The sequence below is a fragment of the Sycon ciliatum genome, chromosome 6 (genome assembly GCF_964019385.1).
Source record: "Sycon ciliatum chromosome 6, ocSycCili1.1, whole genome shotgun sequence".
Classification (NCBI taxonomy): Eukaryota; Metazoa; Porifera; class Calcarea; order Leucosolenida; family Sycettidae; genus Sycon; species Sycon ciliatum.
The window spans coordinates 29,001,392-29,027,821 of NC_088648.1; the positions used below are offsets into that span (position 1 = coordinate 29,001,392).

General features: G+C 47.6%; 1 protein-coding gene across 1 annotated transcript in view; it reads left to right on the forward strand.

Annotated features, from left to right (window-relative positions):
* The first annotated feature begins 1,435 nt into the window (after positions 1 to 1,435).
* Positions 1,436 to 26,430, forward strand: part of LOC135818940 (sushi, von Willebrand factor type A, EGF and pentraxin domain-containing protein 1-like) — a 58,211-nt gene continuing 33,216 nt past the window's right edge. The window contains exons 1-10 of the mRNA XM_065332116.1: positions 1,436 to 1,606; positions 2,184 to 2,360; positions 2,647 to 2,823; positions 2,996 to 3,169; positions 4,452 to 4,625; positions 7,552 to 7,722; positions 7,839 to 8,018; positions 14,131 to 14,301; positions 19,666 to 19,836; positions 20,783 to 20,953. Coding sequence (XP_065188188.1) covers positions 1,597 to 1,606; positions 2,184 to 2,360; positions 2,647 to 2,823; positions 2,996 to 3,169; positions 4,452 to 4,625; positions 7,552 to 7,722; positions 7,839 to 8,018; positions 14,131 to 14,301; positions 19,666 to 19,836; positions 20,783 to 20,953 — 1,576 coding nt within the window. The 5' untranslated portion in view covers positions 1,436 to 1,596. The remainder of the gene's footprint in view (positions 1,607 to 2,183; positions 2,361 to 2,646; positions 2,824 to 2,995; positions 3,170 to 4,451; positions 4,626 to 7,551; positions 7,723 to 7,838; positions 8,019 to 14,130; positions 14,302 to 19,665; positions 19,837 to 20,782; positions 20,954 to 26,430) is intronic.

The window sequence follows — 26,430 nt, forward strand, 5'->3', positions numbered from 1 at the left end:
GAGGAATATACCAACGGATGAGATTTCTACAGACCGTAGAGTATCCGACATCATTTCACAAGATGAGGTACGCTCAGGTAGGGATTGCCAAGGAAGGCGATACTGACAGCAAATGAGTATGGGATTAGCAACCAGGTCTGCAGGAACTCCAAGATTAACCCAAGTGGTCTCGCATTGGGGAGAGTCAAGGTCTGAGCGCTGGGCTGCATGCAAAATTTCCAATTTCGTACAAAGAATGGCAACATCACCATAATCTCGGAACTGGGCCCTTTGGTTCGCTGGTATTGGCCTATCTCGACGGAAGCATGTACCGGGTACACTGAGCATATGTTTTCGGGCAGAGTCAGGTTTCTGTCAGACATAGAATAGTCGGTGTGTTGGATCGACCTAATGCATTGAGTTAGGGGATTTTGTTCGACACATCCTTGATGACGGCCAGGATAGGTTGGCTCTTCTCGCAGTTTGATTGCACAGGCGCAGGATCGACCAAGCCGGGGTCGTCCGTACGGGTACGGGTTTTGTGCTGTGCAGAGCCAGAGGCCACGTCGATCTGCCCTGATTGTTGTCTATCGCCTGCATCGGCTTGGTCGAGCTGACGCATTGAGATCGCGGGTCCGAGGACTCCACACCGTATCCGCTTGATAATTCACCCTTTCTGCTCTTCAGTTTTCCAGCTAGGTTGGCGGCTGAAGGTCGACCTCAAGGCCGTTTTTTTATTTCGATCAACTTCTCGACGATCTCTTCTGTGATCTTGATTCAGCGGCCGCCACATCGTGAACGACTGCGAGAGAGATCAGCAAACTGGACGGAGCGATTGTGATGCTTTGTTGTTGTTGTTGTTGTTGTATACTTTATTTATAGTGCACGAGTTTCTGGATGACGCATTTGCTGAAATTCTGCCATGGAAACAACGATTGCCAGGCGATTTCAATCCGCCAGGAAGCACTCGAGAACGATCGCCCAGGAGTTTCGGGTACTGAGTGACAATCACAAACCGCAGTGGGGTGTTGATTTCAGCACCATGCCTTCTCTGTGTTGCGCGAGAAGCAACAGGACTCCTCTGATGACAAATGTTGGACGCAAAAATCTCGAGTCGACTAGGATCATGAGCCGCTGCCTCCTTAGGAGTCGGAGCCATTTTCTTCTTCAACATCACAAACTGACAATTGAAGGATAGTGTTAGGGAGCTGAAATGTTTATTCCGTCCTGAGATTACTTGAATTTGTTTGGTTGACGTTCGAAGCGAAACGAACATTTTAATAAGTCGGATTAAGAATATAATCTGTTCAGGTTGCTTGTTTGTCAGGATTGAATTGCTTGGATTTATTCTCTCTATAGCATGTTTTGCTTGTAAAGAGCTCCAGAATGGTGGTTACCATCCTTTGTACATGTATATCTGTGTGTCTGTGGGTGTGGTTGCTATATGCAGAGATCACATGCACTTCTCCATTAACTGCACCGGCAAATGGTGCTGTAACCGTCGGTGCTAATCTATTTTCATCAGTGAGTCAGTACAGTTGCAATGAAGGTTATCAATTGAGTGGTACGAGTTACACAATATGTCAAGCCGATGGGTCTTGGTCAACTGCCAATCCAATGTGCACACGTGAGTACCATACTCTCCACACTATTATTCTTCGCATATAGCTGGTACTAGTATCCTGTAGAGAGTGACTGACGAGAAGCAAGGCCCTGAGCATTAAAACAAATCAAAATTTGCACAACAGGAGAACGAATGAAGGAGATGGCGAGGTGCTTCCGCGACGCTTTCCCGTACTTCTCCCTAAGAAGAACGCTATCAAACGTTTTGCCATGGGTGGACCAATCAGAGCTCAATATATAAGTTGCACACTGTTGGTTCGTGTATTCCCGACAGTATGCACTTTGTAGGAAGATCGGGTTCAATATCATAACATGAGTAAAGAAAATAGTGGTAAAGACTTCGGCGATGTTTACATAGCTTTTCCGTTGACGTGATTGGAGGAAGTTAATTGTATGTTGTCATGACTGAATTTTAATCCCATTGCTATGATAGCTATCTGAAAGTTGGAAATTGTTGCAATATGCTTGGACTTCTACTCTGCATAGCATGTTGTGCTTGTAAAGAGCTCCAGAATGGTGGTTACCATTCTTTTGTTGTACATGTATATCCGAGTGTCTGTGGGTGTGGTTGCTATATGCAGAGATCACTTGCACATCTCCACCAACAACACCGAGAAATGGTGCTGTAACCGGCAGTGCTAATACATTTGCATCAGTGCGTCAGTACAGTTGCATGGAAGGCTATCAATTGAGTGGTACCAGATACACAATATGTCAAGCCAATGGGTCTTGGTCAACTGCCAATCCAATGTGTACAAGTGAGTACCATACTCCCCGCACTACTATTCTTCGCATTTAGCTGGTACTTATATTCTGTAGAGAGTGACTGATGAAATGCAAGGCCCTGGGCAATCCAACAAATCGAAATTCGCACAACAGGAGAGCGAATGAAGGAGATGACAGGGTGCTGCAGCGACGCTTTTTCTACTTCTGTTCATTATTTGCGAATGGGTGGTGCTACTGATGTCGTATTTCATGGGTGCGTGGGTGATCACATGAAGAACTTCCATGATTGCTTTCCCATTGCTTTTTCGTCTTCAACAGGAATTCTGTGCTCGGCACCGATCCCATCACTAACAAACGGTGGTGTAGAAATGGGAGGGACCACATATTTGACAGTGCGTGGATTTTTTTGTTACCCAGGCAACGCCCTCAGTGGAAGTAGGTACACTGTCTGTCAGGCTGACGGTACATGGTCAACAGCAACTCCAAATTGCACAGGTAATGATATTTGGGAAATGTAATTTGGGGTCAGCAATTCAAATGCGATGGTGCATACTTCAAGTACATGGAACAGAGAAAAGGCCAATAACGCGTTCCGCTGAGATGTGAAGTTTCTTGTTATCTATACAAGTCTCTAGATAATTATATCTCATTGCCCTTATGTCCACAGCAAACACATGCTGGAGTCTATCAGCCCCTAGCAATGGATATGTATACATGGATGACACGACTTTCGGTTCAAAGGCAAGTTTCAGCTGCATTGCTGGATATCAGCTGACGGGTGTGTCCAGTGTTACGTGTCTCACCGATCAGACCTGGTCTGCAATCAGTCCAAGATGTACAAGTAGGTAACAAGCACTATTCGATACATAATGTTACACTTTTCTTAACATTATACTAGTGTGAGAGCAGGTTCAAAGACTACCCGGTGTCAGTCACAACAAGATACAGACCGAGTTAATTCACCCTGAATCACCTACAACAATAAAAAGCCCAAGAAATGCAAGTTGAAGATCAAAGGGGAATTTAACGTACGCCAGGATTCCCGATGTTAACAGGTAACTTTGACAGAACGTGTCTAAACGCATTATTCACCATATCAATGGGTGCCTTCCTGAATGTGCGACCAAACAAACGTTTGAATTTTTGACATCAACCAAAAATGCCTCGTCATCTACAATGCACCTCCTTCTTGGGGCTCTCCCTTTCGATCTATGGGTGGGGACACCACACACCATGGTAGGTTTCTACCGGCAGAAATGTGGGTGGCGTCCTTGTGGCCTACTCGCCCCCTGACGCCTCCTCTGATCAGCACTGAGTCTGATTATGTACTCTGGCTACTAGATACCAGGAGCTTATAGAGATTTTTTTCGTATGCAGGAAGTACACCTGAAAAGTGTAGGACTGGCACCATTCGTGGATATTTAAAAAGGGTTCTAAATTAAGCCTACTTCGAAGTAGTTGACATTCGATTCAACTGTCACAGTACAGGATGCAAGGATCCGTTCGGTTTGATGAGATTATGAGGAAGATATTGCACGGTTTGCATAACAGAACATGTAGCAGTTGTTGCGATGTTCAACGTCGAACGGCCTGAATCATCGATCATGGTCCGTGACAGAGTGACTTTCGAGCTTACCTTGCTTTTTTTTTAAATTATTTCTCTTCCAATGATGCACGGTAGTACAATAGCGCTCTCATTTCAAGTGTTCACATCAGGCGCCGTCAGAAAGTCCCATCGGTTCCCATAATCACCTATATCGTGTCCAGTTGCAATACTTGGAATGTGAATGATGCAGGCGGTCTTTGGCGGAATTTTACGGTACTGTGGGGATGAGGTTTGTGGCATGTATGTAAAAATGAATGTATGATTTCAAAGATTAAATTGAGTGGCGTAACCAAACTAGATTTTCTGGAATGGTGTCAGGTGTAGGGTCATTGATATGGCGATTCTGGAAAACAAAATACAGTGGTGCTCAGTGAAATCCAGTCGTGTCATTCAGGTTTGCTCCTTGTATTATTCTGCAGCACAGTGTTCGCAGGGGCTGCACCCCGCAGGCACGTACTTGAGTGGTGTGACTGGATTTCATTGAGCAACACTATATATTGTGTGTATCAACTTGCAGAGATCACCTGCCCAGTGCTGGCTACACCACCCAATGCAATATTATCTCCTGGAACAGTGGATTTCCAGGCCAAACGTACATTCTCCTGCACTGATGGATATACCCTGTCGGGGGATTCACAACTGGTCTGTCTTTTGAATGGATCTTGGTCTGCCCCGTTTCCAACTTGTTCCAGTAAGTGCTTGTGGACATTCCACTCTCACCTTTCAATCACATCAGGATTAGTAAATATTCTCGCATGACACTGGGTATGATCCTCCATGTGCTGGGGCCTTAATTTAATTTAGTATGCATTTATTTATTTATTTCTGCACCTCGTGGCATGTTAAGACAGCCAATTCAATTGAGGAGGTGAGACCGACCACGGAAGAAGAGAAAAAACAAATGAAGAGCACCTACACAAAGTGGGAAGGGATTAGCAACTTACAAAGCAATGGGATGCTCATCGAGCTATGCACCGGAAATGGGGACTGTGACTTTGTTTACTGGGAGATACTGAAGTGCTGTCTGATGAGGGTACGGAATTTGGGCAGATCTGGACCTTGTCTAACACTGGGAGGCAGTTGGAGCCACGTGGAGTAGGAGGAAAAGAAAGGGGAATTTACGCAAAGGATAAACCTAGCTAGGGGGAGACGAACGCAGCTTTGGGTGGTGCCACCTGAATTGAACCAATTAGGGGACTGTAAATGAGTAGAGTGCTGGTCAAGAAAAATTGAAGGTGCCAGGGTGCACTTGGAAGCATCAAGGTAGTGTTGCAGAGTGGTAGTGGATGCAGCAGCATACAAGTCTAGATTTGAGATATAACGATCAGTTAGAAATATGGTGCGCAGTTTACGGCGATGGAGAACTTCTAATTATTTACCTATGTGGGTTTTGCTAATGGTGGACCAGGCAGGGAAGCCGTACGTGAAGAGTGGAAGAATGTATGATTTATAAAAATTAATCCGGCAATTTTGGGGCAAATGGGACAAGTGACTTGACATTATTCCGACCGATCGGCATACTTTGGGCGACACATGATCAGCATGGTGAGACCAAGAGAGGGCGGAATCTATGACAATGCCAAGGTGTTTATGGTGGGGCGCTACAGAGAAAGGGTATAAACCTGAGGGACCGATTGCCTTGTCATGGATAGTGAAACTGGCCGAAATGGATGAAAGGCACAACCTGACATGCTCCATGCGAAGGTTTGGTTTGGATGCAGGGTACAAGGATAAAGCCCTATCTTTTTTACCCGGTTCCATTGATCTCGCCAGGGATGATTATAATCTTAGGTGGAAAAGCGAGGCCCTGAGTTGACTTGCATCGAGTGGATTAAAACTCTCAAATGTCCCGCTCAGCGGTAAATATCCATGGTAACCACGTTCTTTGCAAATTTTCCCTCAGTGTGCCCTAACTTCCACTGGCTTTCTTTGAGTTTCCTTTTTTTTTTTATTGCGCTATGAAGTGGAGTGATACCCTAGATCTGGCCTGATGCAGCTCTGGCCCATGAGCGGCGTTGACAGACTGCCAGAAGCGAATGGCGCCAAAAAGTAGCTTGTGCAGGTCAGATTGTTTTCATTGTGCGTATCCAGTAAAGCCGTGATGAAAAGTAGGAAGAAAAAATACTTCCGGTTTATGATCTGAGGATTGTTCCCTCAATGTGATTGAACCCTTAGACCAGCTTCAAGAATCAAGGTACAGATGCAGCTACTAAAAATTTACATAATATACGGAAATCGATTAATGTTTCCTTTGCATGGCTTTCCGTGTCCTCTAGAAAATGTAATGGCATTAGGATAGCAATAGTGTCAAAAGTATCACCGAAGTCGTACCAACCTCTTTTTCACAATGGTGACAAAGCCTCCAAAAATAATTATATATCACACAGGTGACCCCACATTGTATTTGCTTGTGTGTGCGTGCATTCATGCCCGTAATCGATTTCTCCTCCTTGCGACGGATTAGAAAGGGGGAAAGGTCTTCACTGTGACCATCAGTATGCGTATATGTTTTTGAATGTGTACTAGACTGATAAAACAGACCCGCTCGTTTGACTATTCAATTTACCTAGACATGCTCTGGCCCTTTCCGGACTGATGCCGCACATGTGGGTCAAAACGTCACACCCTGATTTCCTGATGCCGCATATGTGCGTCAAGTAAAAGCGCATACTTGTACAGTGCATATACATCACTGTTCAAATTGTCGCAACTCCATTGTCCTGTATCCGATTGTCGCGAATGATGGCTCATTGGAAAGGTGAGAGAATAAGCTTTCCAGTGGTATGTCGGTGCGGCATCACTGAGTATCGAAGAACGAAACACGGATACGCTTGAAATTGTTTCAAAAATTTGTATGCAGAGCGCTTCAAAGTGCGTCGGCGTGCCTCAAACGGAGACTTTCTCAGTGACTCATCGCTGCACAGCGCATGCGAAGTAGAGATCAAATGAATCGCATGAGCTTCATGAATCTGCAGGACTTTGAATCATCGTTCTACGTTGAGCAAAAATTGAGAAACGATAAAATTTGTGGAGGTGGGTACAGAATCTCGCTCAGGCGCAATAGGGCAGCTCTCAACAGGCTTGAAGGCGATTCTGTTGCTCCTGCCGGATGTCTAGTGGCGATAATCAGAGAGAGAACATCTGTAGCTTTCCAATGCGACCAAAAAGAAATAATTACGAAACTGGTGAGTGAAATTAGATAATTTTCAAATGCATACTGGGACTATTGCGAATGGCAGGGCGGCCGGTGGCAGGAATCAGGGGATTTAGCACCAGGGCGCAAAAGGTTAAATCCAGATGTAGTGTTAGTCAGTGATATCACTGCGCAACACTACATCTGGATTTCACTGGATTTGTTGCTTACCTGCGAGTGATCGGCAAAGTCACACAGTATCTTCATTATCTTCAATTTTGCAGACCATCAAAAGCAAGCGCGGTGCAAAATAAAATCGATGCATGGGTCCATTTGAAATTGAGAGCCAACAATGTTGCTGAAAGTTTTTATTACTTGTTGAAAGTTGGCATAAATGCGTGAATGTGTGAAAACGCAGTGTCTGTTCATACTTATAATGCATATGTTATGTAAATTTACATAACTTTCTTTTTCTTTGGTACAGAGTTGGCCGAATGCGCTCCGCTAACCATTGGCAATGCCGCTGTATCCAGTGGCCCATATAGAGTGAACAGCATCGTCAACATCACATGTAACGCAGGCTTTGAGCTCTCAGGAAGCGCAGTGGTCATATGTCTGGACAGCTTGAAATGGTCTTCCTTGCCGATTTGCAACCGTAAGTGCCGAGTCATTACTACTATTCGAGTAGAAAAGTGTGACATTCATATATCCCTCTTAATCTAATACTTCCCAACGACCTGTTTGTCTTGTTCTTGTTTTGTCGACTTAAAGGAGTACCACTACTACCAGAATGCCCTGTGCTGGTTGTTTCCAATGCAACTGTGTCAAGCGGCTCAAATAAAGTTAACAGTATCCGCAGTGTCTCATGTAATGCCGGCTTTGAGCTCTCGGGCAACTCAATGGTCATATGTATGGCCAGCAAGAGTTGGTCCACCTTGCCTGTTTGCAACAGTAAGTGTTGTCTCTCTTCTGTTTTGGGGACATGTGTAATAGGTGTATGTATGCTACGACCTGAATACTCACTATTTGTATTTCCCGCTCGTTCCCCTTGGCAATGAGCCACTCACATAGAAGAGCGCATGCTCCAGGTTCTGTTCTGTTGTAGTCTAGTCTTGAGTGGTCGTTGTCCTGTTCTCCTTGTCTACACTCTTCTCGAATACTTCTATAAATTATCCAATCATATAAAACCCCTTGTGTTCCGGTGTGAGGGGGCATCATTAGCCGGGAGCAGCTAACACTGGTGGCAGCGGAAAACGTCCACCACTACATCGCTGGCGGAGTATGTACGCCTTCGGAGATCGCCGAAGGCCCACGCAAGTGAAACCATATCCTCATCCACTCTCTTCGTCGATATTTTCCTTTCTGCATTGTGTTTCTTTCTGCTCGTCGTTTTCTTGTTGCATGCATTGTTTACCATGGTTTACAGAGTCCATAGGTCAAGCATTGGCGCCAACCTGTCTGGCCAAACATTTTCGGAACATTTTCTGTGTCCGTGTTTTGTGCATACTGGCTGCCGTCTAGTGTCTTGTTAGGATATCTGCTAGCTGGGTAGTAGAGTCTAGCTACACTGTGTCCGTAGAGTACATGTAGTTGCCTATTTGGAATTGTCTCTGCCAAATTTAGTTGTTTGCCGCTACGCACGATAGGTTACGTTGAGATCGATAGTCGATCGAGTCCACGGGAAATTTTTGCAGATAATATTTTTTTTCGAAAATTCAAAAATACAAAATTTTTTTTTTTCACAATGGGCCGTTCAGCGAAATCCAAGAGACAAGAAAAGCTAGAGCGTAGCTTCGCTGAAGCTGGCTGTGACATGAGCATTGCTGAAGAGCGCGAGAGTTCGCCGGTACAAGGGTTGTCCCATCGTTTTCGTTTGCCGGACACAGACACACCACATGCACGTCCACTGCCGAAGCCAGTCTTGCTTCCTGAGACATTCGGAAATCAGCCAGGCCAAGATTTCACCACGTACATGAGGCATCTCGTCCACACATGCGAGCTGAGTGGGTACGACGACGACCAAAAGCTACGGCTACTACCTGCTCGCCTTGTTGGTACAGCTCATGAGATGTTCACCGAAATTCTAACTCACACGCCTGACATAAACTTTTCAGACGCAGTCGAGGCTCTGCATGTCCGTCTTGAGCCGCCCCAGCAAGCATTAATGCACGAGGCCAGTCTTCGCCAGCGAGTGAAGCTGGCGAGTGAAACTCAGCACGGGTATGCCACGGAACTTCGTCGGCTCGCTCGTCGAGCCTACCCAGGACAACAAGGTGCACTGCTTGATTCAATGCTTTTGCAACTTTGTATTGATGGCCAGGCATCGAAGGATTTGCGCTTGGCGTTGGCGTCACCTCGGCCCACTGATTTGGATGCGGCGGTCCAAAAGGCCATCGAGGTAGGTGCTATTTATGCTCGCGAGCAGGCCCGCACCGTACCTCACCAGTACGCACAGCCCGTATTTGCTGCTGCTCCGGAAGTGAAGCCCGGTCGCACTGCTCATGGTCGTGACCCCTACACAGCAGTCGGTCCACTGAAGTCGGAATCTGAGCGAGACCAGTTGGCTTCGCTTTTGTCGAGATTTGATTCGCGTCTCTCTGCTTTGGAGGCGAAAATGGAGAGCGTGAGTCTGTATCGCCCCACCCGACCCCAGCAAGACCATGTACGTTTTGTTGCTCGTGGTGCTGGTGCTGGTGCGCTTAGCCGTGGTCGTGGCCAGAGTTTTGCTACAAGGCCTGTGCGTGGAGTGTGCCATGGATGTGGTGAAGAGGGCCACTTCATTGCATCTTGCCCGCACGCAAAAAACTAGGTTGGACTGGTGACACGGGGCCGCCGTCAGTCGTCCGAGTGGAGCCCCTCGAGGAGGTATGTGGTGCGATCTCACCCATTATTGTGCACGTTGATGTTTGTCTTTCGTCTTCGTCTTCGTCTCCTGTTGTTGCTCTTGTTGATTCTGGTTCAAGTGTGTCGTTAGTGCATTCTAAATTGTTGCCTAATTTGACAGAGCGACCTCCTCTAGAGTCTGCTCCGCGGTTGTGTGCAGTCAATGGCGCACAACTTCCTGTCGTTGGATCCATGGATCTGTGTATGTCGCTAGGAAATCTGTCTTTCCAGCACACGGTTGTTGTCTCTCCTGGTATTCACTGTGACATGATTCTTGGTTCCGATTTTTTGTTGCAGCATGGTGGTGTATTAGATATTGCTCGTGGTGTTGTGATGTTTGGCGATGTGTCTGTTCCGTTGCATGTTTCTGGTTCTGGGTGTCCTCCGTCACGTACGCCCTATGATCGTATTGTTCCGCGTAATACTTCCCCCTCATGTAATACTCATACTCCTCATTCTGATGCATGCTCCGACGATGTACCTGTTTCGTCGTATTCTTCTCGTGTTGCCCTTGACGATTCATTGTCTGCACGGGTTGTTCACCCCATGGCTCAACCTGGCGTTGTCCCGGCGTGTGCGCCCGAAAGTGTGGCCGACCCTGTGGTATACTCATCTCGTGTGGTGTTTGAGATGGAGTTGTCGGTACCTGCAGGACATGTTGTCTTGGTGCCTTGTGCAGCTGTTGATGTGTGCACGGTTGCGATGGATTGCGTGGCAGATCCATTGGAGTCCTTTATGGCGAAGCATCCAGATGTGGCAGTGACTCCTAGTCTTGTAACTGTTGGCCCTAACCAAACACGTGTGGTTGTGGCTGTTGAAAATCATGCAAATCATCCTATACTCATTCATAAAAATACCAATGTTGCCGAACTTCATCAAATTCCTACAGATTGTGAACATATTGACGACACTGAAGCTATGGTTTCCTCAGTTTCACCCCACCCGATCCCGCTAACTGAGCAACGCACGAAAGTCATCGATGAATATATCAACGCACAAAATCATCTCTCCACAGAACAGTCTCGCACGCTCACTGAACTACTTCATGATAACCACGATTTATTTATCTTGCATGATGATGACTATGGCTACTGTGACATATTCCCTCATAAAATTAACACAGGACAAAATAACCCTATAAAACAACACAACCTACCAGGCGGATTCCATATCACCGCCGGAAGGCTCTGCAAGATCTACTGAATACGCTGTTAAAGCAAGGCATAATACAAGAATCGATTAGTCCGTGGGCATCACCCATAGTATTGGTGCCAAAGAAGGATGGCTCTCTTCGACTCTGTATCGACTACAGGAAGTTGAACTCTGTCACCGAGCCTGATGCTTACCCAATTCCCCGGGCGGATGACATGCTTGATTCCCTGTCTGGCTGTCGGTATTTCACGTCCCTTGACTTAGCGTCAGGGTACTGGCAAATAGCAATGGAAGGAAGCGACAAGGCTAAGACGGCATTTACCACGCCACTTGGCTTGTTTGAGTTTAATGTTCTGCCGATGGGCTGCAGGAATGGCCCAGCGACATTTCAGCGCGGAATGGAAGCAGTCCTGAGTGGCTTATGTAACACACCGGCTCAGCCATTCTGCCGTGTGTTCTTTGATGATGTCCTGAATGCCAGCGAAACGCTGTCTGGTCAACTCCAGATTCTGCTGCCCGTGTTCGCGCCAGTTCGGTCCGCTGGACTGCGGTTCAATCTGAAGAAATGCTCCTTCTTCCAGGAGGAGGTCACTTTCTTAGGACACCGCGTGTCAGCGGAGGGCATCTCCCCGGATGAGGCCAAACTCATTGCGGTCAGGAACTGGAAGACTCCGAAATCTGTCACAGCTGTCCGCGAGTTCCTTGGCTTCGCTGGATATTATCGCCGCTTCATCCGTGCGTTCGCCCAGCGTGCTGCTCCGCTGACTGCTCTGACAGGCAAGAATGCTCGCTTTGCGTGGTCGAAAGCTTGCGAAGCGGCGTTCCAGGCTCTGAAGCGTTCGCTTTCCAGTGCGCCGGTGATGGCGTACCCCCAGTTTGAAGATTCAGCAGGTGCATTCATTCTGGACACCGATGCGAGCAATGTGTCGATTGGTGCAGTCCTCAGCCAGATCCAGGATGGATCTGAGCGACCAATTGGGTACGGCAGCCGTGTACTGACGAAAGCTGAGCGCAACTACGATGCTAGTGATCGTGAGGCCCTTGCTCTGGTCTATTTTGCGGAGTATTTCAGGCACTACTTGTTGGCACGACCATTTGTTGCCAGGACAGACAATACTGCGTTGACTGCACTCCGGAACCTGAAGGAACCCCGAGGACGGAAAGCACGTTGGCTTGACTGTTTATCCGAATATGAATTCCGAGTCGTCCACCGTCCACGTCGCCAACATCTGAATGCTGATGGTCTGTCGCGCTTGATAGCCGAACCTGAAGCACATGTGCACAGTGAGTCTCCGCCACTGGCACCAACGCCGCCGCAAGATGCTGCCCCGTCTACTCCGCCGAGTCCGCCGCCTCTTGCCCGTGATGTTCCGCTGTCAGCTGCTGATGAAATGCCACTTGTTGCTGATGTTCCTCCGGCTGCCGAGATTCTTCCTCCGGCCGCTTTTGTTCGTCCTCCTGGTTCCTCTGCCGCTGGACCGTCGTCGCCTGATTGTTTCAAGCCTCAGAGTCTTCTTGCTCCGTGTGCTGATCCTGCTCTGTCTGAGTGTTTCACCAGATATGATGCTGTCACTGGCAAGTTTGTTCGACCGCCTGAAGCTGTTTCCCGTCCTCTCGACTGTCAACCGCCTGCCGTTACTGCTTCTAGTCCTGACCCGCTGCCTGATGATGATTTGCCGCGCTGCGTTCCGCCGCTACAGCCGCCGTCGTCTGATCCGGTCCGTACTTCTTCTCCTGTTTCTCGTCGTTCTGGCCGTGTCCGCAATGCACCTGCTCGACTAGCTGACTATGTCCTGGACTGAGTTTATTATTTGGTTTGTTTTCTTTTGTTTGTTTCCTAGGTATTTCGTTCATTCCCGTGGACGTGAATTTTAGCTAGGGGGGCACAGTGTAATAGGTGTATGTATGCTACGACCTGAATACTCACTATTTGTATTTCCCGCTCGTTCCCCTTGGCAATGAGCCACTCACATAGAAGAGCGCATGCTCCAGGTTCTGTTCTGTTGTAGTCTAGTCTTGAGTGGTCGTTGTCCTGTTCTCCTTGTCTACACTCTTCTCGAATACTTCTATAAATTATCCAATCATATAAAACCCCTTGTGTTCCGGTGTGAGGGGGCATCATTAGCCGGGAGCAGCTAACACATGCCTATTTACTGTGAAGTGCATTGGAACTTCATAAAATCGAAATTTTCGGGCAGGACCAGTGTAAAACTGGGGCAGGTGGGTAAATTTATTAATTTTTTTCCTAAGTATATAATGCATGCGACGCTGTACCTTTTTACCGTATTTCCCGGTAATTTTATTAAGTGTTTTTATACAAAACAGGTATGCGGTTTATCCGTTCAATTTCTGTATTTTGGCCAACGAATGCCCTGATCTGTACATCAGGGAGTCATACAAGCCCGGTTTTGTGTGATTGCACGTCACCCATCTTCTAATATGATCAGAACTGTACATAAAAATAAATTAAAAATTAAAAAGTGGCGTTGGCTCAATTTTGGTACGGGAGGGCCCGGGAATCTCATTTTTGTAGGTCTCGCCCACATTCTACATTTCATTCACCTTTGTTGACAAATAATTTGGGTGAAAAAACATCTCTTGTTTGACTATCCAGGGGTTACAAGTAGACGTGAGTAACGGTTAGGCTGTCATCACACAACTGTACAAAGAGTTTTTGAGGTTGTATTCCTGCACGTGGTGAAAAGAGCAGAGGATGGGAATGCGTAGACGTGGCAGAGTGCGGTTGGGGAATGATGGGGTTACACAAAAAACAAACAGAATAACAAGCATATCACACAAGGAAGTGACAACGAATACAGGGCAAGAACTGAGCATTCGTGACGACACAGGGAGTCAATGAACGTATTGTGATGATGGACAACACTATTAATTTGTTGCAACTCATTCCCCATGTGACTGCATACTTTACGCCAAGCAAAAATACAAACACGTTATCCTACCGGTGTGAGGGTTGGCACTAGCAGAATATGTACTATGCTGTATTTTCTTTTGATCTTTTGTGTCACAGGAGTACCAGAATGCCCTTTGCTAATTGTTAATAATGCGGTCGTGTCAGGAGGCTCAACGAGAGTTAACAGTATTCGCAACGTCTCATGCAATTCCGACTTCGAGCTTTCGGGTAGCTCTTTGGTCACATGTCTACCTAGTGAGGAGTGGACTACCTTGCCAGTTTGCAATCGTAAGGATTTGCTATTTTCCGTGTGTGCGAAATAACCATGTTACCATATTTTCAAGCAGAAAATATTTTCAACCTGGAAATAGCTCAGCTAGATTGGGATAATGATTATGAACTTCCGTGCATGTATGCAATAAGGCAGTAAGTGTGCGATCCCTGTTACTTTAGCGGGATTTACACAACCGTAAGATGGTCAGGCAGGCATAGTGGGATGGTCTAATACCATGATTGAAAATTTCACGGTTCGCGTGAGACTCGGCTGGAAGCCGGGTTTTCCGCATCCGTAGGAACGCCACCACCCTTCAAGGATCAAGGCGCAGATGCAGCTCCTAAAGCGGTGGGAGGTGAGTAGATCAGCTCACCAGCAAGTGGTCAAAGACCGAAAATCCCATTCACTGCATCCATGTTTTCCTCGTGCCAGGCCACGAGTTCCCAATTACCTGTGGGTCGCAGCACGGCTGGAAAAAATCCTTCCGCTTCCAAGCAGGACTTGAACCTGGTACCCTCTGTTTCTCAATCATGGTATTAGCCGAGTCTCACGCGAACCGTGAATTTTTTTTTAAAGATGGTCATAAGAAGCGGGACAAACGTAGCATGTTTTAGGACATGCGACTGCCAAAAAATGCAAAACTACGCTGCTACGACGGTGGTATCGCTTAGGGCCTTTCCTTTAGATCTGATGCTCGAAGCTGATTCGTGGAACCACCAAAACATACTTGAAGTACCTTGGCAGCCATAACACTTGCTTCAATTTTAGAGTCATTGAAGTAGCTGAGGAAGTGAGCAATCGGGCAGCTGGTTGTAAATTTGGCATTGGTTGAGTTTCCATACATGAGCCCCGGCCTGCGAAAACCAGCACTTGTGTACTTGATATCAATCATCAAAATGTGACGTCAAAGTTTGGGACGCGCAGTGAGCTGGCTTTTGAAGATTCTTTTTCGATCGAGTGGGTGTCTTTGTTGTCAAAGGAGTTTCAAGTGTCTTCAAATGTCTCTGGTCAATTGATTTCAGCGCTACTTGAGAGCTCGTCACAGGGAGGTTGAGTTTCGACACAGCGATGGCGACAGGTGTCGCGACAAGGACTTAGGTCCAGAGTTGTCAGCGTGAGACTCCCTGTACGAATCGGCGCTGAAAGTTAGTTCGCGATCGGAATTATTTCTCTGGTGGCGATCTCGCTGAGTTTGTCCAGCAGTGGCGAGTCTCATATGCATAGCAACGAAGAGCCCTCATAAAATCGACACTGGATACTGGTGGCGACGATAGTGAGTGCTGGAGTAATAGCGACGGCGAGGAGAAGCTGAATGTCGACGCTGAGCGATCCGTATTTCTACATCGACAACAATGATGTTGCAGACACTGATGGAGGGCTTCTCACGGCGCAAAACAGAGCGTAGTATTATCAGTACTCTACCTTACCAGACGACGCCAAGCTGGCTGCTGCCTGTGCTGAGAAAAGGGATCCCTAAAAAGTCAAACCGGCTGAACGCTTTGGGGCAACATCTTCACGTGCTACAAAACGCGAGTATTCGCTCATATCATTGAAATACAATTATGCTGAAATCATGGTCTGAGTGAAAGTGTGCAAGGGAGTGGATGTCAGTGGTATTGGTCAGTACATCTATCAGTATGGCAAGCTTTGGGACAATGCTCAAACTGCCACCACAGAGGTCCCTGCACACATTTTGGAAGGCCAGCCACCAATCATCGTTTTGCACTCTGGCGTTGTAAAGAAGGTAGTGGTGTACATGTATACGGAATATCGTCACACTTCTGAACTACTCATGCCTGCAGCACCAAGAGGGCAAGCCTGACTTGCATTCCATTTACTTACATGTACCTGTTCCACATCACAATCAGAAACTGTAGGATCAACTTGCATTGAGTCACTGGGCATGGATGCTGTGCCAACTGTACGGAATCTTGACCTGTGTGACTTCAAACTCTATTTTCCTTGCTTTCGCTTATCAGATTGTCACCAAACTTGATAACTTGAATGATTAATAGTGTAGAATCAATTTCGAGCAAAAAAATAATTTTTGAAAAAATTACACATGTTCAGGTTTCTGCTGGCTGGGGCTCACATTGTATGCATTTCGTGACAGAACGCTGTCACTATGGCAACATACTGTGTGTGCAGCAAGTGAAGGAGGCAGTGTGCACACGATTATGGTAACATATCTTTACTTCCGGATTAAACTGGTCAATGTAACCTCTTGTATCGTGGGTCAATAACCAACCCAGGTGTATCAACACCAACACGTGAACGAAACCTCTCCTCAAACCCACTTCCCATCCTTCTGCTACGTTAAACCTTACACAGGATATTCCAAAATACGTTCTCTCTGCTGCATACGTTGCTATAGTATAAATTATAAAAAATTGTTATGTTTAGTGACATATGCAGCAAAGATACCCTATATTGTAGTGGATGTACCCTATGTGTAAGAGGCTGCAATGGAGTCTGCGGGTGGTTAAAAAATGTTTTTAGTGATGTGAGGAATATCAGAATTATTCGCACATTATGAAATATCAACACCAGAAAGAATACTCGGATGCAGGCAGCATTGATCGATATTCGAAAATTCCAAAACTTGTCACTTTTTGGTTGTGGTATTTAGCTCCAACCTTGGTCTTCTGAACAGTATTTAGGATGATAGTATAGAAATTAAGTATGTTCTGAGAACTGGGAAGCTTGTTCTTGGGAAAAATCTACTCTGTAACCAGTGGGAGTGATATCTGTATGCAACATGAATCTTGAGTCTGAAGGAGTGCAGTGATCGATGCACAGAATGTATGTTGGACTCAGAATAGAGTCCATGCACTGTATGATATCCAGCACTTTATATACAGTTCAATGACCAAGTCCAAGAGTCCGTTCAATATTGATCAGCTCCGTCCAGCTGCGGAATCCCCTATAAGGAGCACACTTTTTTCTACAAAACCCTATTCACGGTCCAGGGGTCCAGTTTATCCAGCTACGTCGTCCTGTGTGTAGTGCCAGAAAGAGAACAAAACCTTTTCAGTTTTGCTTGCCTCATGGCAGCGCATTCCTTTCTTCACTTCAGCCATGGCTGCCAGTTCTGCTGTGCAGTTGCCGACAGTAGTCTGTCTCGAGGTAACCAAGGAGGAAAAGGAGACGTTCAAAATCCAATCTGGAAAGCGTCTTGTGTTTCTCTGAAGACGTTCCAACAGTGCCCGGGATGAAAGCAGAAAGTTCAGCACAGTTCCAATCTGACGACTCAGTACACTGACATTCTCTTTCGTTCGACGCCACCGGGATACCCTGTTTGACTGGGCAAGAGCTGCCTGTACCACTGTGTCAAAAGGCTGTCCAAATACATTGCGGACGATGACTGAGGTAAGGAAGCTTTTAATCTTTTCGATTGGTCTGCTGTTCTGTCGTTATGCTTGAATTGGTTTTCCATTCTCAAGGAGTGTACGCGTTTGTTTGATGTTGCTTAAATGAATGCCCAGAAAATAATCAACGACTTCGTAATAGTTGCGTGACAACAATATCAGTTCTCAGGAACTGCAAGGGCTTTGCATCAATCGTGTATGATCGTCTAGCTATCATCAATTATAAATATTATTTCATGAGAAATGTATTTTTATCCCTGTGATAATTATGTGAACTCCACGACACTCTTTCTCACGTATGATGTCAAATACAACGAGATCCACAAACGCATTGCCGGTGTACAAATAGTAGGAGGAATATTGCTTGTATGCCGATGACAAGAAAAACTTCTCAAGATAATACTCGTATTCCATGAAGTAACCGTTTTGATGTCACAACATGACATTGTGTCAGTGTAATTGCCTCTTGACAGCAAATCATTGCATTTTCATTTGGGGAAAGACTGTTTGACTGACAGTACCGCTGTACAGATTGTTTAAATCATCTCATTTCAATTTAATTTCAGTGGTGGTAAACACTGTGGAGTACACTACATGTATGTCTGTGCGTCTTGAATGTGCACAACCGATCTTATTCCTCGTATTATTAATAGATTATTCTCACCACCATTACCTGTTCACAGGTCTTTGAGTAGATGGATTTTCATTGAGCATCACATTCGTTGAAAACTTAGTAGTTGCGTGCTCCCATGCATCATTACGGTAATAAGCGTATCCGTGTGCTTTCTATTTGTTGCAGGTGTGCTGATCTTCAGAAGCTTGCGGAACAGAGTGCTGCTGAACATTTGCATGGTCATGAGCAATAACGAAGTTTGATATTGCACTCTCGGCATGTGCTAGTATTATGCTGACTATTGCACTATGTTACTCTCTTACACCACTACATATGTAAACGTGTGTGCACTCGTCCACGTATGCATTTGCTTCATATAATTACTTGTTATCCCTCTTAACTTTACGTGAAAATGGTCGGACGTTTGCATGGCTGTTGGAGCTAATCTTTTTGCGGTGATTTCTTGGCGTTGTATGACTTTGTGTGTGTGTGTGTGTGTGTGTGTGTGTGTGTGGGTGTGTGTGTGTGTGTGTGTGTGCGTGTGTGTGTATGTGTGCGCGTAAAACTATTGTGTACGCTTGCGTGCACAATATAAAGGGGTTAAGCCAATTAGCTTGACTCAAGGGTTGATGTCCATCTAAACTTTGAGCTCACTGGTAATTCCAAGTTTGGACTCTGTACGTTGGATTTTGGACCGAAGGACTTTATATAGGGGCTGGACGCTCCACTGAGTAGGCATTTCCCACATCGGCCGGCCGAAAAATTGGCCGAAAACAGTGGTTTTGAAGAAATCACAGATCTATTCGTGGAATACGCAGTTTTCTTCTTCAACTCGCCAAAAACCGATGTTTTAGTACCTCAACAGCATGCAAATACAATTTCTGTAGCCATTATCTGCGAAAAATGATTGCGACTTCAGGCATTTCCGAACACGGTCACCAGGAAAAGCCACCGAAATCAATGGCTGCCACGAAATCGTCGATAATTGCACCGAATTTACAAATTCGGCGGGGAATTCCCCGTAAAGGGATGTTATAGTGCCTCCACAGCGTGTGTGGTAACGCAAATGGTTGCTGCGAGAGGTGACTTCAAGAACCGCTTTGAGCCGAATTCTTACTTTGGGGCTCATAATATGGCCAAATTTGGACATTTTCTTTGCCGATCGAAAAGCCCTCAGGCAAAAATCGGGCCGATTTAGGAAATGCCTACTACTGAATCCAAGGTATAGAAGATTCGTTCGTCAAAGCAATATTCGAGAGGATATTCGTTCGGAGAAAACACAAATCATTACATCACTATGTTTTAAATCCTGTGAATTGAAACCAATATATTTTGCATGATCAAGGGCCAAAATCCATAAGGGAGACCGTACTTTGTCTTGGTCTCTTGCCTTACAGGAGTGCTTCAATGTCCACCGTTAAGCGTTAGCAATGGAATCGTGTCAGGGGGCTCAAATACAGTGAACAGCATCAGCAGCATCACATGTAATGCCAACTTTGACCTCTCGGGAAACTCAATGGTCATCTGTCTACCCACCGCGGCTTGGTCTTCAACTCCTGTGTGCAATCGTAAGTGTGTGCTATTTTCTCTATGTGAAACGTGCCCATCTACATTGGAACTTTTTAACTCCTTTGCTAAAGTCACAGTCCACTTTTTGTGTGAAAACCCACTAGCAACCTGCCAGCGGATCATACGTTTGCTGTTCATTGTTTGTCCGTATTTTGTGTGCATTTCGTGACAGAAAACTGTCAGCGATGCAACAAACCGAGGCAAGTGAGGGAGACAGTCTGCACACAAATTATAACTTGGTAGATGTTTGTACTTCGTGACTACAAGTTTCGTGCGGGTGGTATAGCGACCCACAGGTTTACCAACAACTCATATAATTTCAACTGTTCTAGATGAAACCGCAACTCATGTGTCTTCAAGTACCGTCAGTATATACCAGCAGACATACTTGAGCCCATACAGAACTAAGCGTATTTTAGATTTGTTTGGCTCTAAGCTAGTTTCCAACATAGCGAAACACATCCTCTTGACAATCCATTTCCCTGCTGTAGCTTTTGAGGAAGTAGAAAGCTATTTGCTAATATTGGTGGTGCGGCACTAGGCTACAACAAATTAAGGGTTTAAATGCTTGGGGTACGGTAGGATGTATCCAGTGTGCTGACAATGCTCAACACCGCAAATGCTTTGAGTATTACGAATCCGCTTGGTTGATCACTCTTTCCGGTTTCTGTCAACGTTGTCTGCATTCATGAAAAACTCGCGGTGCCTATATCAGCTAAAGCACTCGGACCTTGACGCATCGAGCTTGTTTACACGCCCTGTCGTTGATTAGACGTCAGTGCGAACAGGTCGGCCAGTAACTTTAAACTTCACTGAGGATATCTAAAAAGATTGCAACAAACAAATTGCACTTTGAATGCTCATAAAGAACAACTTCCTTCTTGGCCCTGAACCAGGCTCGTTATTCGCAATGTGATGGCGTTTCTACTTATTCTGCTATGGCAGGAGTGGTAGAATGTCCGACGCTCACTGTTAATAACGCAGTACTGGCAGGCAGCTCAAATACAGTGACTAGTGTTCGCAACATCACATGTAATGACGGCTTCGAGCTTTCGGGTAACACAATGGTCACGTGTCTTCCCGGTGCGGAGTGGTCTTCCACACCATCTTGCAATAGTAAGTGTTGTGTATCTTGTATTTGAACTGCTTCCACTCGGAGCATGCTATATCCATCAACAGTTGTTCTGGCCACTCTTTGATCTGATCAAAGGAGTTCGGTTTGCAAATTTTCCACATTTACGAAAATGACAGAAATAACCTGATAAGGCACGTCAACTAATAGGCCGCTCACACGACGTGTAAACACTTTCACGTGTTTGACCAAGATAACACTGGCAAACCGGGTTCCAGTTCACGCGGTCTTGGGCAAACTTTGCAACCGTCAATGTTTCCAGGTTGCTTCTCAGATACAACTCTATTCACCGGTATATTTCCAGTCTCAGGTTTATGCTACTTTTACATTGAGATTGATGGCGAAAAAGCACGCTTTATGTTATAGAGGTCCTCTCTGCGCACTAAGTGCTCAATGCCTAAAAGAGCAGATATTTTCCAAGGGAATAGGTTACGGACTTGCACCGAAATTTTGTTCCACCTTACTTCTTCCTCTGGAAACGATAACTTCGTGACTTTTTGACATGACTTTTCAAAGAGTTACGTGTTCCACAAAAGTGTTCTTTTGGGAGAGAAACACTTCAACATAGACAATCGACGTATCTACTGTTTTGGGTGTATCGCACAGCAACCATCCAGGTCCGACAACAACAGAACTACACACACCGAAAAAGCTTCTACTTCATTTCGTGCAAACAAACTCCAAACTAATGAAAACCAGAATAAGCATGATCAGTTCCTCGCATGCGTACCTGAGAGGCCCGCATGCTCGGAGTGTAAAGACCACATGGCGGGCGTGAACACGTGTCGCAACGGCATGTGCATGCATACAAGTAAAGTGCGTAAAAGAGTTCATACTAAGTCTCCCCCCTCCGGGGAACTAGAGGAACTAAAGATGGGAAAGTGAAAAACATGCGGAACGGTAGAAACAATACTGAGTAAGACGGCGGGCCAATACACATGAGAGAACAAGGACTCTTGCAATGTGTTATGATTGAGCGACCCGGAAATAGGAGGTTGAGAGTAGCGTCCTAATCCAGGATCGTCCAACCAGAGCGCGAGGAGTCAAAGCCTACTATTCAGCCGCGTAAAGGTACTACTTCGAAGTAGCAATAGGAATAGAGAGAAAGCGAGAGAAAGACAGACACATATCGGCACGCACACACAAACGCACGTGCATACGTGCTCGAACACACAGTGAGAAAGTGACAGGAAGAGAGAGAGAGTCAGATAGCGATCAGGTGATGCCGGGTTCGTCGTACTTGTCCGGATGACAACTGGATTATATAGGATCGGGGTTCAGCTGATCTTGCTACCACTGTACCCCTCTCCCGGCGACCTGGAGTCGAGACATCGATCACGGCCGCGCCTGAGGGGAGAGCGGGCAGGATAGTCGCTCTGTGCCGCAGGTCGTACTGAGCTCAGGACTTCTGGCGTTGCGCTGTGTCCGCTGCACGGAAGGCATCCGTGTCCACTGAGCTGGGCTGGAGCTGGGCTGACTGTGATGGAACCGGCGTTGCGAGGCGGCGACCCATGAGTAGCTCCGCCGGGCTGTACGGCGGGAAACTGAGGGGTGTCGACCGATATGCCAGCAAGGCATCATGCAAGTCAGCTGCTGAGGCGGACTTCTTCAGGAACGCCTTCACGGTGCGGACGGCACACTCAACCTCGCCGTTTGACTGTGCGTAGTGAGGGCTACTCGTGATGTGATGGAAGCCGGCCCTGGTTGAAAACCGGGCAAACTCAGCGGACGAGAACTGGGGACCGTTGTCCGATCGAAGGACTGCTGGAATGCCATGTCGGGCGAAGATGGAGTGGAGATGGTCGATGATCCGTGCTGATGTCGTGGAAGTGAGGGACGCAATTTCTGGATAGCGGGAATAATAGTCCACCACCACCAGGTACTGAACGCGGTCGAGCTGGCAGAGGTCCACGCCAATGGTGTGCCACGCGCGAGGCGGTGTGGGGTGAGCGAGCAGTGGCTCGACCGGCGGCGGGCGGAAGGCCTTGCAAGTGATACAATCTTGCACGAGAGCCTTAATGCGTGCGGTGATGCCAGGAAACCAGACTGACACTGTGGCGTGTTGGGTTGTACGGGTGACGCCCTGGTGACCGGCGTGAAGACGCTGAAGAGTATCGGCCACTAAGCACTGGAGAATATAGATCCCGGAGCCTTTCATAATCAGGCCATCGAGCAGGACGAGGTCAGAGCGGACAGGCCAGAACTCACGGAGGGGCTGCGGTACATCGCGGATAGCGGCGGGCCAGCCGTCGAGGATGAGGGTTCGCAGTTGCTGACATGTAGCGTCCTGTTGCTGGGCGTCTCTAACCTGCTGCGTCGGGACGGTCTGATCGGCTAGATTCTCGACTGCGATAGTAGCGAACACGTCGCACTCAGCCTGAATGGTGATGTCATCCCGACTTGGGGAGTCGTCTTGAGGGGCGCATGAGAGAGCGTCGGCGCTGGTGAGGTAGCTCCCTGGAACGTGAATGATCTGGTAGTGATATTGTGCCAGGCGGAGTCGGAAGCACAGGACTCTCGCTGGGAGATCGTGTAGGCGCTTCGTGCTGAGAAGAGGTACGAGAGGCTTATGATCCGTCTCGATGAGGAAGCACGCCATGCCAAGCAGGTAAGTGTCAAAGCGGGAAACAGCCCAAGTGATCGCGAGAGCTTCCTTTTCGATTTGGGCATAGTTGCGCTCGGCCGATGTGAGAGACCGGGATGCGCAAGCGACGGGACGCCACTCAACAACTGAGGACCGGCGCTGGTAGAGCACTGCGCCGAGGCCATAGGACGAGGCGTCGGCAGATAGTTTGGTGTCGTAGTTGGGGTCGCAGCGCTGCAGACAGGCTGGCTTGCAGAGCTCTGCCTTGATGTTGTCGAAGACTGCCTGCTATGGTTGATCCCAAGTCCATGCGCGACCTTTAGACACCAGCTCTCGCAGTGGCTGGCTGAGGGTGGCGAGATTGGGAGAGAACTTTCCCAGTTGGTTCGCCAGATCCATGAACCTGCGGACGTCTGAGACGGTTTGAGGCTGACGGAAGCACTGGATAGCAGAGGTCTTGCTGTCACCTGGTTGAATGACGGCAGAAGTGAGCCGCACTCCCAAGAAGGACAGGTCAGAGGCGGCGAACTCACACTTCGACGGATTGAGGGTGAGCCCTGCATCCATCAGGCGTCGGAGCACCGCGTAGAGACGACTATCATGCTCGGCACAAGTGCGGCCATGGACGAGGATGTCGTCCATTTGGCAAACCACGCCATCCAGGCCAGCAAGGATCTTCGACATGCGCTGCTGGAATATCTCAGGCGCAGAGGAAATGCCGAATGGCAACTTCGTGTAACAAAACCGACCAGCGGGGGTGATGAAGGTGGTTAGAAGCTGGTAGGGACTGTCCAGCGGGATCTGCCAAAACCCGCTGTTGGCATCGAGCATCGTGAACACCGTTGAGATGGCCGATTTGGCCAAGAGTTTCGTCTACTGTTGGCGGCTGATGGTGTGACCGTCGGACAGCTTCGTTCAGAGGTTTCAGATCAGCACAGATGCGTACCGTGCCGTTGGACTTAGGTGCGGCCACAGTTGCAGCACACCAGTCAGTGGGCTCCACGACAGGGCGGATTACACCAAGCTGGTGCATGCGCTGAAGCTCGGTAGCCACTTTAGAGCGGAGCGGCAGTGCGATGTTTCGCGCAGCGTAGAGACACGACGGCTTGGCATCAGGTGAGAGCTCGATGTTGTACGGCTCGTTGAGTGACCCAAGACCAGAGAAGAGTGACGGAAATTCCTGCCGTATGTCTTGTGGGATAGCGTTGCTAGGTGTCGTCAGAGGCAGAGGTTCTGACCCGGCGGGAGCTGAGGAGTAGCTACCCGGCGCATCGTCCGTGGATTGACTGGGCTCCGGAGCGATCGAAAGTGGTGTAGCGGACGCGGTGTCGCTGGAGAACAAACGTTTGATTAGACCAAGAGCGACGTAGTCAGGGCCCCCTAGGAGACATACGCGCAGGCCTCTGGCAACGTACACGGTGCAAGTGTGTGAAGAACCAGAGGTGGGAAAGACGAGCCGCGCGGAGAAGATGCCCAATGTCTCGAGGTTTTGTGTTGGCTGCACTGACGAGAACGTGCCGGCAAGGCTGGAGCTGCGGGGATGTGCTAAGGGAGTTGTAGACCTCCTCGGAGATGACGGACACATCGGCACCGGTGTCGACTTTGAATGGAACGGTGGTGCCATTGATGGTGAGCTGAACCTGCCAGCTGGGAGGGTGCGCGGATACGGCACCAACGTAGATGGGGACCAGATCAATAGATTCCTCAGACACGGAGCTGGGAGAAGCGACGGCATCGGTGCCCGGCGAAGACTCGGCCGATAGCGCACGGGCTTGGCGAGATGAGCGGCAGACAGCGCCGTAGTGCCCGCGCTTGTTGCACTTATTGCATGTATCCTCAGGCGGTAGAGGTGGAACCACGTTCAGAGGACGTAGGTTTGCCAGACGACACACGATGCTGGACGGCGTGTACTGTTACTGGAGCACCTCCTAGCGGTGGAGCAGTCCGGCTCAGGTCTGACTGCGCGCGCAAACGCGTCAGCCAGCTTTGTTTGTTTTGTTTGTTTGTAAACTTTATTTAGAGTGGGAAGTCCAAAACAGGCCCTAGCCTAATAACAATGGTCCCACTAGTGAGGGAATGCTGTATATCTGTGCATAAGTATCAGTGAGTGTAACAGCAACTAGTAGGGAAAGAAAAAGAGAGAAGAAAAACAACTCAAAACAGGAGTTGCGACTTGCATAGGGAGAAAATAACGTAAAGAGCAGTGCATACAGCATTTGTAAAAAGGCTTATTTATCTGGTAAGCAAAAAGGCAAGAGCCATTGACTTAAAGCGATTGCGTTTTCTTTCTTGCCTGACCGCAGCGGGGAGCTGGTTCCATAAGATGGTCCCAGCATAGGTAACACGTTTGGCAAGATATGCAGTTGGGCTGGCTGGGACAATCAGTAAATTACTGTGCCCACCACGAGTTTGAGTGGAATTACTGCGGCTGAAAAAGTTAGCGAACAACATGCTGATGTTAGAGGAGTCATGGAGACAACGCCAGATAAAAACCAGAAGGTGCATGTTGGCGTATGTGGTCAATGTTTGGATGTTCATGCGCGTAAGAATATTGCTTGTGGGTGTCCCGGGAGGTACCCGACAGACTGTGCGTACAGCACGCTTGAAGAGCCCATTAAGCCGTCTACTTTGATACGCCGTGAGAAATGGTAAGTAAGCAGAAGCGGCATACATAAAGTGTGATAAAATGAAAGAACGAAAATAGGCTATGCGACATTGAAAAGGCAGGAACGTAGCGTATCGTCTGAGCACGCCAACTTTCGACGCGACGCCCCGTGCGACGTGGTCGACCATGGTGTTCCAGCTCATGTCCGCATCAAAGTGGAGACCTAAATATTTCGCAGAGCGAACAGTTGGCAGAGGCAGTCCATTACATTG